Genomic DNA, 16535 nt, shown 5'->3' with positions numbered 1-16535 from the left:
ACAGAGATGAACAATACAATAACTGAAATGAAAAATACACTAGAAGGAATCAATAGCAGAATAACTGAGGCAGAAGAACGGATAAGAGAACTGGAAGACAGAATGGTGGAATTCACTGCCGTGGAACAGAATAAAGAAAAAAGAATGAAAAGAAATGAGTACAGCCTAAGAGACCTCTGGGACAACATTAAATGCAACAATATTCACATTATAGGGGTCCCGTAAGGAGAAGAGAGAAAGAAAGAACCCAAGAAAATATTTGAAGAGATTATAGTCAAAAATTTCCCTAACATGGAAAGGAAAATTGCCACCCAAGTCCAGGAAGCTCAGAGAGTCCCGGGCAGGATAAACCCAAGGAGAAACACACCGAGACACATAGTAATCAAATTGACAAAAATTAAAGACAAAGAAAAATTATTAAAAGCAACAAGGGAAAAATGACAAATAACATATAAGGGAACTCCCATAAGGTTAACAGCTGATTTCTCAGCAGAAACTCTACAAGCCAGAAGGGAGTGGTATGATATATTTAAAGTGTTGAAGGGGAAGAACGTACAACCAAGATTACTCTACCCGGCAAGGATCTCATTCACATTCGACAGAGAAATCAAAAGCTTTACAGACAAGGAAAAGCTAAGAGAATTTAGCACCAGCTCTACAACAAATGCTAAATGAGCTTCCCTAGGAAACACAAGAGAAGAAAAGGACCTACAAAAACAAACCCAAAACAATTAAGAAAATGATAATAGGAACATACATATCTATAATTACCATAAATTTGAATGGATTAAATGCTCCAACCAAAAGAAACAGGCTTGCTAAATGGCTACAAAAACAAGACCCATCTATATGCTGTCTACAAGAGACCCACTTCAGATCCAGGGAAACATACAGACTGAAAGTGAGGGGATGGAAAAAGATATTCCAGGCAAATGGAAATCAAAAGAAAGCTGGAGTAACAATACTCATATCAGACAAAATGGACTTTAAGATAAAGATTGTTACAAGAGACAAGGAAGGACACAACATAGGGATCAAGGGATCAATCCAAGAAGAAGATATAACAATTATGAATATATATGTACTCGACATAGGAGCACCTCAATACGTAAGGCAAATGCTAACAGCTATAAAAGAGGAAATTGACAGTAACACAATAATAGCGAGGGACTTTAACCTCTCACTTACGCCAATGGACAGATCACTCAGACAGAAAATTAATAAGGAAACACAAGCTTTAAATGACACAACCTAAGCGCCCATCATCGGATGAATGGATAAAGAAGATGTGGCACATATACACAATGGAATATTACTCAGCCTTAAAAAGAAATGAAATTGAGCTATTTGTAATGAGATGGATAGACCTAGAGTCTGTCATACAGAGTGAAGTAAGTCAGAAAGAAAAAGACAAATACCGTATGCTAACACATATATATGGAATTTAAGGGAAAAAAAATGTCATGAAGAACCTAGGGGTAAGATAGGAATAAAGACGCAGACCTACTGGAGAACGGACTTGAGGGTATGGGGAGGGGGAGGGGTGAGTTTTGATAGGGCAAGAGAGAGTCATGGACATATACACACTAACAAACGTAGTAAGGTAGATAGCTGGGGGGAAGCAGCCGCAAGGCACAGGGATATTAGCTCGGTGCTTTGTGACAGCCTGGAAGGGTGGGATGGGGAGAGTGGGAGGGAGGGAGACGCAAGAGGGAAGACATATGGGAACATATGTATATGTATAGCTGATTCACTTTGTTGTAAAGCAGAAACTAACACACCATTGTAAAGCAATTATACCCCAATAAAGATGTTTAAAAAAAAAAAAAAAAAAAAAAAAAAATAAATGACACAATAGACCAGGTAGATTTAATTGATATTTATAAGACATTCCATTCAAAAACAACAGATTACACTTTCTTCTCAAGTGTACATGGAACATTCTCCAGGACAGATCACATCTTGGGTCACAAATCAAGCCTCAGAAAATTTAAGAAAATTGAAATCATATCAAGCATCTTTTCCGACCACAAAGCTATGAGATTAGAAATCAATTACAGGGAAAAAAAACGTAAAAAACACAAACACATGGAGGCTAAACAATACATTACTAAATAACCAAGAGATCACTGAAGAAATCAAAGAGGAAATCAAAAACTACTTAGAGAAAAATGACAATGAAAACACGATGATCCAAAACCTATGGGATGCAGCAAAAGCAGTTCTAAGAGGGAAGTTTATAGCAGTACAACCATACCTCAAGAAACAAGAAAAATTTCAAATAACAATCTAACCTTACACCTAAAGCAATTAAAGAAGAACAAAAACCCCCCAAAGTTAGCAGAAGGAAAGAAATCATAAAGTTCAGATCAGAAATAAATGAAAAAGAAATGAAGGAAACAATAGCAATGATCAATGAAACTAAAAGCTGGTTATTTGAGAAGATAAAATTGATAAACCATTAGCCAGACTCATCAAGAAATCAACATAAATCAGAATTAGAAATGAAAAGGAGAAGTTAAAATGGACACTGCAGAAATACAAAGGATCATAAGAGACTACTACAAGCAACTATATGCCAATAAAATGGACAACCTGGAAGAAATGGACAAATTCTTAGAAACATGTAACCTTACAAGACTGAACCAGGAAGAAATAGAAAATATTAACAGACCAATCACAAGTAACGAAAATGAAACTGTGATTAAAAATCTTCCAACAAACAAAAGTCCAGGACCAGATGGCTTCACAGGTGAACTCTATCAAACATATAGAGAAGAGCTAACACCTATCCTTCTCAAACTCTTCCAAAACCTGCAGAGGAAGGAACAATCCTAAGCTCATTCTATGAGGCCACCATCACCCTGATACCAGAACCAGACAGAGATACTACAAAAAAAATTACAGGCCAATAACACTGATGAATATAGATGCAAAAATCCTCAACAAAATGCTAGCAAACAGAATCCAACAACACATTAGAAGGATCATACATCATGATCAAGTGGGATTTATCCCAGGGATGCAAGGATTCTTCAATACACACAAATCAATCAATGTGATACACCATATTAACACATTGAAGAAGAAAAAATTATGATTTTCTCAATAGATGCAGAAAAAGCTTTTGACAAAATTCAACACCCATTTATGATAAAAACTCTCCAAAAAGTGGGCATAGAGGGAACCTACCTCAACATAATAAAGGCCATATACAACAAACCCACAGCAAACATCATTCTCAATGGTGAAAAACTGAAAGCATTCCCTTGAAGATCAGGAACAAGACAAGGATGTCCACTCTCGCCACTATTATTCAACATAGTTTTGGAAGTCCTAGCCATGGCAATCAGAGAAGAAAAAGAAATAAAACGAATACAAATTGGAAAAGCAGAAGTAAAACTGGTCACCGTTTGCAGATGACATGATACTATACATAGAGAATCCTAAAGATGCCACCAGAAAACTACTAGAGCTAATCAATGAATTTGGTAAAGTTGCAGGATACAAAATTAATGCATGGAAATCTCTTGCATTCCTATACACTAACAATGAAAGATTACAAAGAGAAATTAAGGAAACAATCCCATTCACCACTGCAACAAAAAGAATAAAATACCTAGGAATAAACCTACCTAAGGAGGTAAAAGACCTGTACTCAGAAAACTATCTATAAGACACTGATGAAAGAAATCAAAGATGACAGAGATAGAGGGATATATCATGTTCTTGGATTGGAAAAATCAATATTGTGAAAATTACTATACTACCCAAAGCAATCAGATTGAAGATTCAACACAATCCCTATCAAATTACCAATGGCAGCTTTTATAGAACTAGAAGAAAAAAATTTAAAGTTTGTACGGAGACACAAAAGACTCCAAATAGTCAAAGCAATCTTGAGGGGAAAAAACAGAGCTGGAGGAATCAGACTCCCTGACTTCAGACTATACTACAAAGCTACAGTCATCAAGACAATATGGTACTGGCACATAAACAGAAATATAGATCAATGCAACAGGAAAGAAAGCCCAGAGATAAACCCACACATCTATGGTCAACTAATCTATGACAAAGGAAGCAAGGACATACAATGGAGAAAAGAGAGCATCTTCAATAAGTGGTGCTGGGAAAACTGGACAGCTACATGTAAAAGAATGAAATTAGAACACTCCTTAACACCATACACAAAAATATACTCAAAATGGATTACAGACCTAAATGTAAGACCAGACACTATAAAACTCTTAGAGGAAAACATAGGAAGAACACTCTATGACATAAATCACAGCAAGATCTTTTTTGACCCAACTCCTAGAGTAATGGAAATAAAAACAAAAATAAACAAATGGGACCTAATGAAACTTCAAAGCTTTTGCACAACAAAGGAGACGATAAACAAGACCAAAAGACAACCCTCAGAATGCGAGAAAATATTTGCAAACAAATCACTGGACAAAGGATTAATCTCCAAATATATAAACAGCTCATGCAGCTCAATATTAAACAGACAAAAAACCCAATCAAAAAATGGGGAGAAGACCTAAATAGACATTTCACCAAGGAAGACATACACATGGTCAAGAGGCACATGAAAAGCTGCTCAACATCACTAATTATTAGAGAAATGCAAATCAAAACTGCAATGAGGTATCACCTCACAGCAGTTAGAATGGGCATCACCAAAAATATCTACAAACAATAAATGCTGGAGAGGGTGTGGAGAAAAGGGAACCCTCTTGCACTGTTGGTGGGAATGTAAATTGATACAGCCACTATGGAGAACAGTATGGACATTCCTTAAAAAACTAAAAATAGAATTACCATATGACCTAGCAATCCCACTACTGGGCATATACCCAGAGAAAACCATAATTCCAAATGACACATGCACACCTATGTTCACTGCAGCACTATTTACAATAGCCAGGTCATGGAAACAACCAAAATGCCCATCGACAAATGGATAAAGAAGGTGTGGTACATATATACAATGGAATATTACTCAGCCGTAAAAAGGAACGAAATTGGGTCATTTGTAGAGAGGTGGATGGAGACTGTCATACAGAGTGAAGTAAGTCAGAAAGAGAAAAACAAATGTATGTTAACGCATATATGTGGAATCTAGAAAAATAATACAGATGAACCAGTTTGCAAGGCAGAAACAGAGATGCGGTTGTAGAGAAAAAATATATGGGCACCAAGGGGGAAAGTGGTTGGGGGTGGGGGTTGTGGTGGGATGCACTGGACATATATACACTAATTATGTATAAATAGATAACTAATAAGAGCCTGCTGTATAAAAAATAAAATAAAATTCAAAGAAAAAAAATCATGAGGAAACAGATGCAACCATGCTGTGAGACCTGTGCAAGATATCTGGCCTAGACTCTTAAAAATGTCCATGTTTTGGAAGAAAAAAATGACAAGAGAATTACTCTAAAGGAGACTAAAGAGATATGATAAATACATCACGTGAATCTTAACTGGATGCTCGATTAAAAACAGAAAGCTCCAAAGGGCATTTGGAGGACATTGGGTGTTTAAAACAAAAATGAAAGAAAAGAAAACTTTGTAAATATTTCATTTTGAAATTTCCATATATGAAACATCTCACAGGCATATATTTTGCCCTGAAACACTCAATTCATTTATTATATTTATCTCCATGAAAGCTTGTAGTTGAATTACACTTTTAAATATCGAAGACTTTTTTTCCCTTGTGGAAAGCAATCATGGAAAACAAGACACAAATGATACTAAGAATGAATAGAAGATGGCTTATTCAACTTTAGAAAAATTAATTAATCAGTTGTGTAGGACCTCTTGAAAGAAGAGCACTTCTATAAAGAATATATGAAATTATACCTAAATTCCTAGTAATAATAGTAATAATAACAACAAAGCACAATAATTACTTGTATATATTTATAAACATATATTTTGACTGGGATATATATGTGTATATGTGTGTGTGTGTGTGTGTGTGTGTGTGTGTGTGTGTAAAATGCCTGTATTTCCAACTGCTGAAAGAACTCATGGAATCCATTTTCTCATTTATTTTATAAAATTCCCTTCTCTGTAGGAATGGAGATGTTTATGTCCTGCATTTCCTTCAAAGTATTTATTATAATAGCAACTGCAGCATTCTATGTATTGTTTATTGGTGTTAGTTGTTTCCTTTGGTAATAAATAGTAAACTTATTAAGGCTTTTCTTCAATGTACCAAACTAATTATAATATTAAAAACAGACTGGCTAAATTTAATTTTAAAACTACCAGTTATATTGACTGAGTTTAGCCAACTGTCATATTTATAATTCTAAAATGGTTTATTTTTTCAGAAATTTTACATTGGATAGATGACATGACTTACTGTCTCACATGAGGATTCTGGCTTACATCCTTTACACTGAACGTGTCAGTTTACTCTCATGACTTTCCAACTTGCCTAGTGGGAGTCTTTTTCTTTCTTTACAATAAGACTTATTTGGGGAATGGCAAAATCATGTGTTATAGTAAGTGTGGCTCTTAAGTACATGGATTTATAACTATAATCTATTTTGCTTGTGCTTATGGAGGTATGTTTCCGGGGCTCTACATTAATTTGAAGGTAGACTCGATAAGTTTAAAATGTATATTATAAAACCTAAAGCAGTGACTAAAATAACAAAAAACAGTTATAGCAAATAAGTCAACAAATGAAGCTCAATGGAATAACTAAAAAATTCAATTAATTCAAAAGAAGGCTGAAAATAGGAAAAAATGAAAGAAAAGGTGAGACATATAGCAAATAAATAGCAAGATGATAGATTTATACCCAATTATTTCAATACTCATATGAATATAAATGGTCTAAATGCTCCAGTTAAAAGCAGAGATAGTTGAATTGGAAAAAAGGAAACAACTATATGCTACATAGAAAAAGTGCATTTTAAATATAAAGTAGAAATAGTTAGAAGTAAAAGGATGGAGAAAACATATACCAATGTAGTACTAATCAAAAGAAAGCTAGAGTACCTCTATGAATAGCAGCAAAGTAGGTTTCAGAGCAAAAATACCACCAGGAATAAAGAAGGTCATTTTCTAATGATAAAAGAGTTTTTTGATTAAGAGGACATTACAACCCTAATCATTCATATATCTTTCAACAGACTTTCAAAATACATGAAGCAAATACCAATAACTGCCAGGAGAAATAGAGAAATCAATGGTTAGAGTTGGAGATTTCCACATTGCTCTCTCTGGAATTTTTAGTACAAGTAACTGGAAAATCAGGGAAGATATAGAAAACCTGAACAACACTATCTAATCACTTGGCCAACTTGACACAAAGGTTTTATGTACATTTCAGACTGAGATAATGAAATAAAATGCATAAATAACAATGTCCAGTCTATCAATTAGGGAAATTTTAAAAATGATTCACAAATAATCATTAAATCATATGCTTAATATAAATGGAGACAAGTATTTCACCAGCACAATGGTTTACCCTTCTTCCTTAAATCAACTTATGTAAGGATTTAAATATTACAAATGTGCTTTTCAGTGGATATTGCACATGGATTATAGATGAGAATACTTATCTTAAAATTAATTTCAAGAACTGTATAATTTATGAAGTTTAGAAAATTTCATCTTATGGAATATATTTGCATTCTTTACACATCAAAATGCCTACTGTAAAAGGTGAAAACAAGAACTGAAATAGTTATTTGCTATAAATCATAGCAGATACTTGTCTACCCCTAAAAAAATTTGAAGACATTGTTACAAAATACCCAATATTCATTCAATCTAAGAAACCACTGATTATAAAACATGCCATTATTTTACATTCTTCTAGAAAATAGTAAGGGCTATTAGATTGTGACATTGAGATACACCAATTTCTGAGATGTTAAAACGCAAAATGTGTGTGTGTTCTGAGATGTTAAGTGAATATGTCTGTCCTGAGATGCTAAATGGGCATATTCTGAGACATTAAAAGTTAAAGAGTTGTGGTTTTGTAATCTTAACCTAAAACACATCTCCCCTAAAATAAATTTTGTGTGAACTGAATTCATACTTTATAGTCTCATTGAAATAGTCACTCCAGTCTCGGTATTTCTGGGAAAATTAAATTCTCTACCTTGCATACTTGAAGAAAGAAAGATATTCCCAACCTTTCTATTGGTTAATAATACAACAACAGTAAGGAAATAAAGGCATTACATAAAATGGAAAAATCATTATTAACTCAGAAATGCTTAACATGTATGAAAGTGTATTATATTTTCCCCCAAATCACTGAAATAAGAGATTACATTTCTACTGATGTCTTCAGAAAGGTACAGTTCTTTGCACAGAATCTAAGCAACAAATTCAATTTCATTAATCTAAGGCCATATTTTAACATCTGATCCAAGTAGTTATTGATATTACCCTTGAACACTTTCATTCTCCAGAATCCCACAGACATTCAGACCAGTAGCTACCAGTAGATACAAAGATGTTCAACATAGTAAGAACTTTTAGGAAAACAATTAGAGATCGTATGGTGTAAAAGGTTAAGTGCATCAGTATATACTGATCATTATAATATTAAAACAGAGACTTTACAGGTCAAATTCATTAATCCATGAATTAAAACACAATCAAGGAAACTGAGCTAAGAAACATCCCTATTTTAATTTCAATGAACTAATATAATCATCAAATCTGTTCACTTCTATAATTATAATTCTACAATTCCTAATTATCAAAATAATCAAGGAATAAAAAATGTTAAACAATTTGATCCTCTACTTCTGTATGTCATCATACCACAAGAATGACTTACCTTATCTTTTCTTTGCTTTTCATCCTGGTATACTGTCCAGTGTTCTCCATCATTGCTGTAAGCTAGTTTGTAGGAGCCTACAAACTGCACATGACCAAAATCTTTAGCTCCTTGTGTAATAATGCCAGTCACTTTGGTAGGGACCAGAAGATCCACCTACAAAAAGGAAAAGACATAATTCAAATGCCACGATAGAGTTCATTATAAATTTGCAATTCTTTTGAACTCAGGAGATTAAGAAATACATATGCTAAGGCCAAAAACCCACTTGATTATTTGTATTTTGAAATAGAAGACTGAGTCTATTATTGGCTTGTGATTTTGATTATGCCACTGGGCAAACCTGGCTGAAAATTTGGACAACCATTTTGAGCATTTTAAAATAAAGTGGTGGTCTTTTCAGTCTACCAATCAATTTTATATTAAACTGACTCATCTAGCATGTGGTTTTTGTGTAATTGAGATAGTACAGAACTGGCAAGGCTGATCTTCTTGAGACTGATCGTCATCTCCCAGAGTCTGTGCTTATAAATCAATTTTCTGACTTTATTGGTCAATTTTATAGTAATAAAAATTATAGCTGTGTACATATCAGGAACAAAAAAATTTGATGTTTCCTAATTAAGCATTAAAAAGTCAACCCTGTTTCCATGAATTTTAATCAGTTCATTTATATATAATTGAGTAATAGTAATCATTGGCCAATGAAAATCATCTTTCAGAAAACTACAACCCTAAAACTGTTGAGGAGGAAGTCAAGTATTCTTCAAAAATGAGAGAGAATTAAAATATGCATCCATGACTTGTGGGATCTGTGCTCACAATGTGCTCATTGTTGCAATATATATATTAAAGGGCATAAGACCCACAGTGATTTAGTAAGCATTAAATTCATCAACTGCAACACTGAAATGCAAAAGATAGGAATGATTTTCATCAAAGAAGAATACATAACATTGAATAGTTTAGTATTTCCCCTCTTTGTTCTCTAACTCATGCATCTTTTCTTATATCTTATGATGCTAATTAAAAGAAAAATTATAGGAAACTTTGTTTTCCATGTGGACAATTCTTATTAAGACCTTTACCATTTGTTGTACTAATGTTCCTTGATCTATAGCTTCCTCTCTCCTCCCACAATAGCCACCTACTTCTTCCTACTTCCTATGACTAAGTGCACTGCTACATCCTTGATCTTATCATCTTCAACTGTCATGATCCCATGTGTGACCTTAGTGGCTTTCAACCACTATGATCTTTTGTTTCTATTTCAGGTTCTCCATCCTGAGAGATGTTTGTAGCTACAAATAGACAGTCATGGGTCAGATGCAGGCCATCAATGAGAAGAGGGGTCTAGGGAGACTGCATTGAATAGACCATATTAAGTGACACAGATGCTCATCAATAAAGATATGAAAAAGTTCCCAATGTTTCATGGCATAGGATTATATTTCTTAAAAAATTCACATGGCTTTTTGCCCTCTTTTTGTAACATTCATCAAAGACATTAGGTTCAAGCTGGACAATGGATTAAGACAGAAAACCACCCTTAATGCTTTATTAAAACATTGTAGAAAGTTTATAAAAATTATAAAATATAATGTTGTTACTACTTTCCAAACATGTATTATGTCACTTAAAATATCTTGCGTGTCCAGCGGCAATGCAGGATGGCAAAATTATGATATCCTGGGAAGGAAACTGTTGCTGCCTCACATAATGCTAAATGCTTTGTGGTATGTCTTCAGTGACTCCTCTTAATACTCTTTTCTGGTAGGATATCATCTCCACTTTAGAGGGAACAGGTGCTAGGGAGGTAACATAACATGACATGTGACACAAAGATCAATAGTCAGTAAAGGGAGGATCCCAGATTCAAATCCATGTCTTTCTGATTCAAAGTTCCGCATATGGATTCTCACTCAATGATTTCTTCCCATTCTCTGTGACTATTTCAGAAATTTCTGAAGAATCTCAAAGCTTTCTCACCACACTCATCAAACGTATAGCCACTCTAAGCTCCAAACAAAAGCAATCCAGGCTTTACAATATTATGAGAGCCCTGTCTTTAAACATGAATTTCCTCTCTGTTCTTTAGCTGTCTGGGCTTAAAAATATGGATTGCTGTTGCTGTACTAAATCCAAATCTAATTGCGCAGAAACGTCTAGGCCTAGCCACTGGTCTTCAAAGTGTTCTTAATGTTGCTGACACTCAATAAATGGAAAAAAAGTCTTACAGTACTCTGAGTCACTGTGTTGTCATCAAGGCTGTAAACATACAGGAACTCAAACTGACACCAAGAATACCTCCAGTGGATTCTTCAGTGCCTAAATGTCTATAAGTCCTAAGCTAAGATGATGCAGTGAGGCGTCTTGGAGCAGCTCTCTTTCAGTGGCATTTCTTAAAGTCAGGGTTTCCTGCTGGGTGGAGATGTTTTCTCCTTAAGTTGTGTGTCTTGGCTCTTTCTAACAGATCTGTTTTTCTCCCACTTTAACAGCTCCTATTCTCCAGCTTTTTTTTTTTTTGATCCAGAAATGTTTTTCTTTTTTGTTCCAGTTAAGTCAACTCCTTGATTTAAATAGTCAGCAATCTGTTTCAAGCTGGATTTGGTCCTAAAATTTGCTACATTATAAACTTAGAACACCAGGCCTAAGCAAGCCTTCTTTCAGTATAAAAATAATCAGCATCCCACACTTAACATGAGGTTGTTACAACAGGGATGTACAGATCTCACTCTGCAACACACTGGAAGGACACATCACTCTCATGTTCATCATGCAGGATGATCCCAGAAAAGCCCACTCTTCTGGACCTATGCCTACCCCTGGCCCAGGACCACTCTGTCCTCTTGCAGATTTTCTGAGTTAAAGTTATACTGCAAATATGATTCTGCTATTTTAGACCCTCACATCCCAAGGTTTGGCTCAGATAGAGCAGGTTATTTAGGGCACTAAGCTGGGACATGGGTAGACATTTGGCTTAATGCACCGCACTTCATGTCAGGATCTGTATTAAAAGTACCTAACATGTAACTGCCCTCAGTAGAGGTTTTTCTGGATTAAGCTGGAGCTACTTCCGAAGTATGTTCTGCAGACAAAACCAACCCGTGGCTAAGGATGCTGCAGTGTATCACAGCAGAAAATGCTAGCCGCTTTCCTCTTGTTTTTCTATGTGGCATTACTGGTTAAGGAAACATCATCATAGTTGTACCAACAATTTTTATTGGGAAGGCAACTAGTTAAAAATCCTCTCCAATCTTCAGGAATGTGATTGTGAAAGCCAGCCTATTCTAGTAGAGCTGAATGGTCTGGGTTCACAAACTGGCTCTACCCTTACTAGCTATATGCCTTTGGGCAAGCTACTTTACCTCTCTACAGCTCAATATCCTCATTTGAAAAAATGAGAATAGTCCCTTTATTAGGATTTTAAGGATATTATGAGGATAAGATGAGTTAATATATAAGTGTGTTAAACAATATATAGGAGTATTAAAACTCTGTTAACAATAAAACAATAAATAAATCTGGGGGAAGAATCTAATATTGGTCTCAGAGTACCTTTTAGAAACATAAATATGGAAACAGGGAAATCGGGTGGCCAGATTGCCCTAGAAGCAACTTCTTGATCATAGCATATTTTGGCCACCTTCTCAGGATGTACACAAAGTCAGTCATTTCATCTTTACTGAAAGTAGAGAAAATATTGAGTAACTAAAATTCACATTTATGCGTGAAATGGTTAATTAAGAATATAATTAATTTTATGGAATGTTGTGCATCTCTATTTAAATATTAAGATTATATTACAAGAGGGAAATGGTCTCACTCTTTGCAGATGACATGATAGTATACATAGAAAATCCTAAAGATGCTATCAGAAAACTACTAGAGCCCATCAATGAACTAAGTAAAGTTGCAGGATACAAAAGTAATACACAGAAATCTGTTGCATTTCTATATACTAACAACCAAAGATCAGAAAGAGAAATTAAGGAAACAATCCCATTTATCATCACATCAAAAAGAATAAAATACTTAGGAATAAACCTACTTAAGGAGGTAAAAGACCTGTACTCTGAAAACTATAAGATGCTGATGAAAGAAACTGAAGATGACACAAACAGATGGAAAGATATACCATGTTCTTGGATTGGAAGAATCAATATTGTGAAAATGACTCTACTCCCCAATAAAATCTACATATGCAATGCAATCCCTATCAAATTACCAATGGCATCTTTCACAGACTTAGACCAAAAAATTTTGTGTGGAAACAGAAAGGACCCCATATAGCCAAAGCAATCCTAAGAAAGAAAAATGGAGCTGGAGTAATTAGGCCCCCTGACTTCAGACTATACTACAAAGCTACAGTCATCAAAACAGTGTGGTACTGGCAGAGAAAGAGAAATATAGATCAATGGAACAGGACAGAAGGCCCAGAAATAAACCCAGGCACCTATGGTCAATTAATCTACAACAAAGGAGACAAGAATATACAATGGATATACACTTCAATAAGTGGTGCTGGGGAAACTGGACAGCTACATGTAGAAGAATGAAATTAGAATATTCTCTAACACCTTACACAAAAATAAACTCAAAATGGATTAAAGACCTAAATGTAAAAGTGGATACTACAAAATTCTTAGAGGAAAACACAGGCAGAACACTCTTTGAAATAAATTGCAACAATATCTTCTTTGATCCGTTTCCTAGAGTATGAAAATAAAAACAAAAATAAACAAATGGGACCTAATTAAATTTAAAAGCTTTTGCACACCAAAGGAAACCATAAACAAAATGAAAGGACAACCCACAGAATGGGAGAAAATATTTGCAAATGATGCGACCAAAAAGTGCTTAATCTCCAAAATATATAAACAGCTCATGCAGTTCAATATCAAAATAACAAACACCAAGTCAAAACAATGGGCAGAAGAGCTAAATAGACATTTCTCCAAAGAAGACAAACAGATGGCCAAAAAGCACATGAAAAGATGCTCAACATTGCTAATTGTCAGAGAGATGTGAATCAAAACTACAATGAGGTATCACCTCACATTGGTCAGAATGCCCATCATCAAAATGTCTTCAAATAATAAATGCTGGACAGGGTGTGGAGAAAAAGGAAACATCCTACACTGTTGGTGGGAATGTAAATTGGTACAGTCACTATGGAGAACAGTATTGAGTGTTCCTTAAAAAACTGAAAATTGAGTTACCATATGATCCATCAATCCCACTCCTGGGTATATCTGGAGAAAACTCCAATTTGAAAAGATACATGCACCCCAATGTTCAGGGCAGCATTATTTAAAATAGCCAAGACATGGAAGCAACATAAATGTCCACTGATAGAGAAATGAATAAAGATGTGGTACATATATACAATGGAATATTACTCAACCATAAAAAAGTGAAATAATGCCATTTGCAGTAACATGGATGGACCTGGAGATTATCATACTAAATGAAGTAAGTCAGACAAAGACAAATATCTTATGATATCACTTATATGTGAAATCCAAAAGAAATGATACAAAGGAACTTATTTATGAAACAAACAGACTCACAGACTTCAAAACAAACTTATGGTTATTAAAGCAGAAAGGTGGGGGGAGGGATAAATTAGGAGTTTGGGATTAACATATACACACTACTGTATATAAAATAGATAATCAGCAAGGACCTACTATATAGCACAGGGAACTCTACTCAATATTCTGTAAAAACCTATATAGGCAAAGAATCTGGGAAAGAATGGATATATGTATATTTATAACTGAATCACTTTGTGGTACACCTGAAACTAACAGAACATCGTAAATCAACTATACTACAATATAAAATAAAAATTAAATTAAAAAATATTAAGAGAAAATTAGACTCCAAATTATAGTGGGTGATTTGTTTTCCTTTAATTATGAGTGAAAAAAGAAGGATCTATATAGAAAGAGGCTTAAATGATATATAAGTAAAGAAAAAAGTATTGCATGAGTGTTATGTAGGAATATACCTTTATTTTGTTGTAAAACATCCTACAATGTTTTAGCAAAGCATACATATTTTTAGAGTGTCTAGCTTAGAAAAACAGTGTAGAAAAACGAAGAGCATTTGTTTGAAAAAGGTCAAGATGAACTACATTTCAGATTATCTGCATAACACCCTGACAGATGGCTCCCTGGGAGGAGACAAGGCAGACCAAGGAAAGTCTGCTGATTTTCATGGAGATGTTCTTAAAGGGGTGAAAAAAATAAAAAGTGATATAAATAGGTGTTTAAAAAAAGTGAACAAAAAGACCAAAGAGATTTATCACAGAAATATGGTGCTCTGCTGCATCTACAATGCTCTAGTTTTTGCTTTTATGTTATATCAGTTATTTTGGATTATATATTTTATAACTTCAAGGAGCTTTGTAAAATTAACTCATTAAGCAGAAATAACTTTGAAGCTAATAGATCTATATTTAATAATTAAATTATAGGCAAAATATTTAGACTTTTTGGTTTCAATATAGAAGTTTTTACCTTAACATTACATGAAAAAAATTCTATATAATCGTAGCTACATTTAAAGCACATAAAAGCATACTCTGTTTTATTGCATTTCCCAAATATTGCGTTTCTTATGTACTGAAGGTTTGTGGTAACCCTGTGTTGAGCAAGTCTATCACACCATTTCTCCAACAGCACTTGCTCACTTTGTGTTTCTGTGTCACATTTTGGTACTTGCAATATTTCAAACTTTTCATTGTTATATTTGTTATGGTGATCTGTGATCTTTGATGTTACTATATGACTCACTAAAGTCTCAGAAGATGAGTATTTTTTAGCAATATTTTTTAACTAAGGTATGTCATGTTATATTTTTAGACATAATGCCATCACACGCTTAATAGACTACAGTATATAAACATAACTTTTATATGCACTGGAAAACAGAAAAATTCACGTGACTTGCTTTATTGCACAGGTCTGGAATTGATCCCACAATATCTCCGAGGTATGCCTGTAATTAACTATACTTGACATTTGGACAACATTTTTGGTTATCAGATACTGGTCACACTTTTACTCCATATTTGCAGGCTAACTAGTCAATGTGATCAACTTATGATGAAATATTATCCAGTCCCTGTATCTCATAGAATTTAGTAGCTCCAAGGTTATGGATTTAGAATCCTTAAAATACTATCGAGGCCTCATAATACACTCATTCCAGCACCCATGATTGCATTCCTCCTCTTACTAAAAACAGTTTTAGTTTCCAATAATATTTAAAAAAACATTTAATAAAGCAATTGCTTTTCCCATATTGCATTTTAAAATTATAAACACTAATACAAAAAATATATACTATAAAATAACCTTTCAAAGAGAGAGGAAATGTTCTGTTTTATTGATGTTTTCTAGTGTGCCTTTTACATGTAAAACCAAGCATGATACATGTTTGATGCCATGAACAAACTTTTTATGCTCAGGAGCATGTTTTGCAGCATATCAGACATATTGTAGACATTTCAAATATCCAGGAATCATCTGCCCTGGATTCAAAATTGAGATCATTCCATATTTAACAATTATCTACAATTATAAACAACTGCATATGTCAATCTGAGCTGCACCCCATGATTGCTGTCAGCTCATGACTATGAACTTTTTAAAAGACTTTGTTTAGAGTCATGCAGGTAGTTCAACTGCTTATCTTAACT

General features: G+C 34.2%; 1 protein-coding gene across 2 annotated transcripts in view; it reads right to left on the bottom strand.

The window, feature by feature from the left end:
- The window catches only part of EDIL3 (EGF like repeats and discoidin domains 3), a 431167-nt gene that overhangs the window by 34254 nt on the left and 380378 nt on the right, over positions 1 to 16535 (bottom strand). For both annotated transcript variants that reach the window (XM_032627364.1, XM_032627365.1), the window contains one exon: positions 8825 to 8980. In XM_032627364.1, coding sequence (XP_032483255.1) covers positions 8825 to 8980 — 156 coding nt within the window. The remainder of the gene's footprint in view (positions 1 to 8824; positions 8981 to 16535) is intronic.

This window comes from Phocoena sinus, chromosome 3, assembly GCF_008692025.1.
Source record: "Phocoena sinus isolate mPhoSin1 chromosome 3, mPhoSin1.pri, whole genome shotgun sequence".
Lineage (NCBI taxonomy): Eukaryota > Metazoa > Chordata > Mammalia > Artiodactyla > Phocoenidae > Phocoena > Phocoena sinus.
This window is presented reverse-complemented; position numbering and strand designations above follow the sequence as displayed.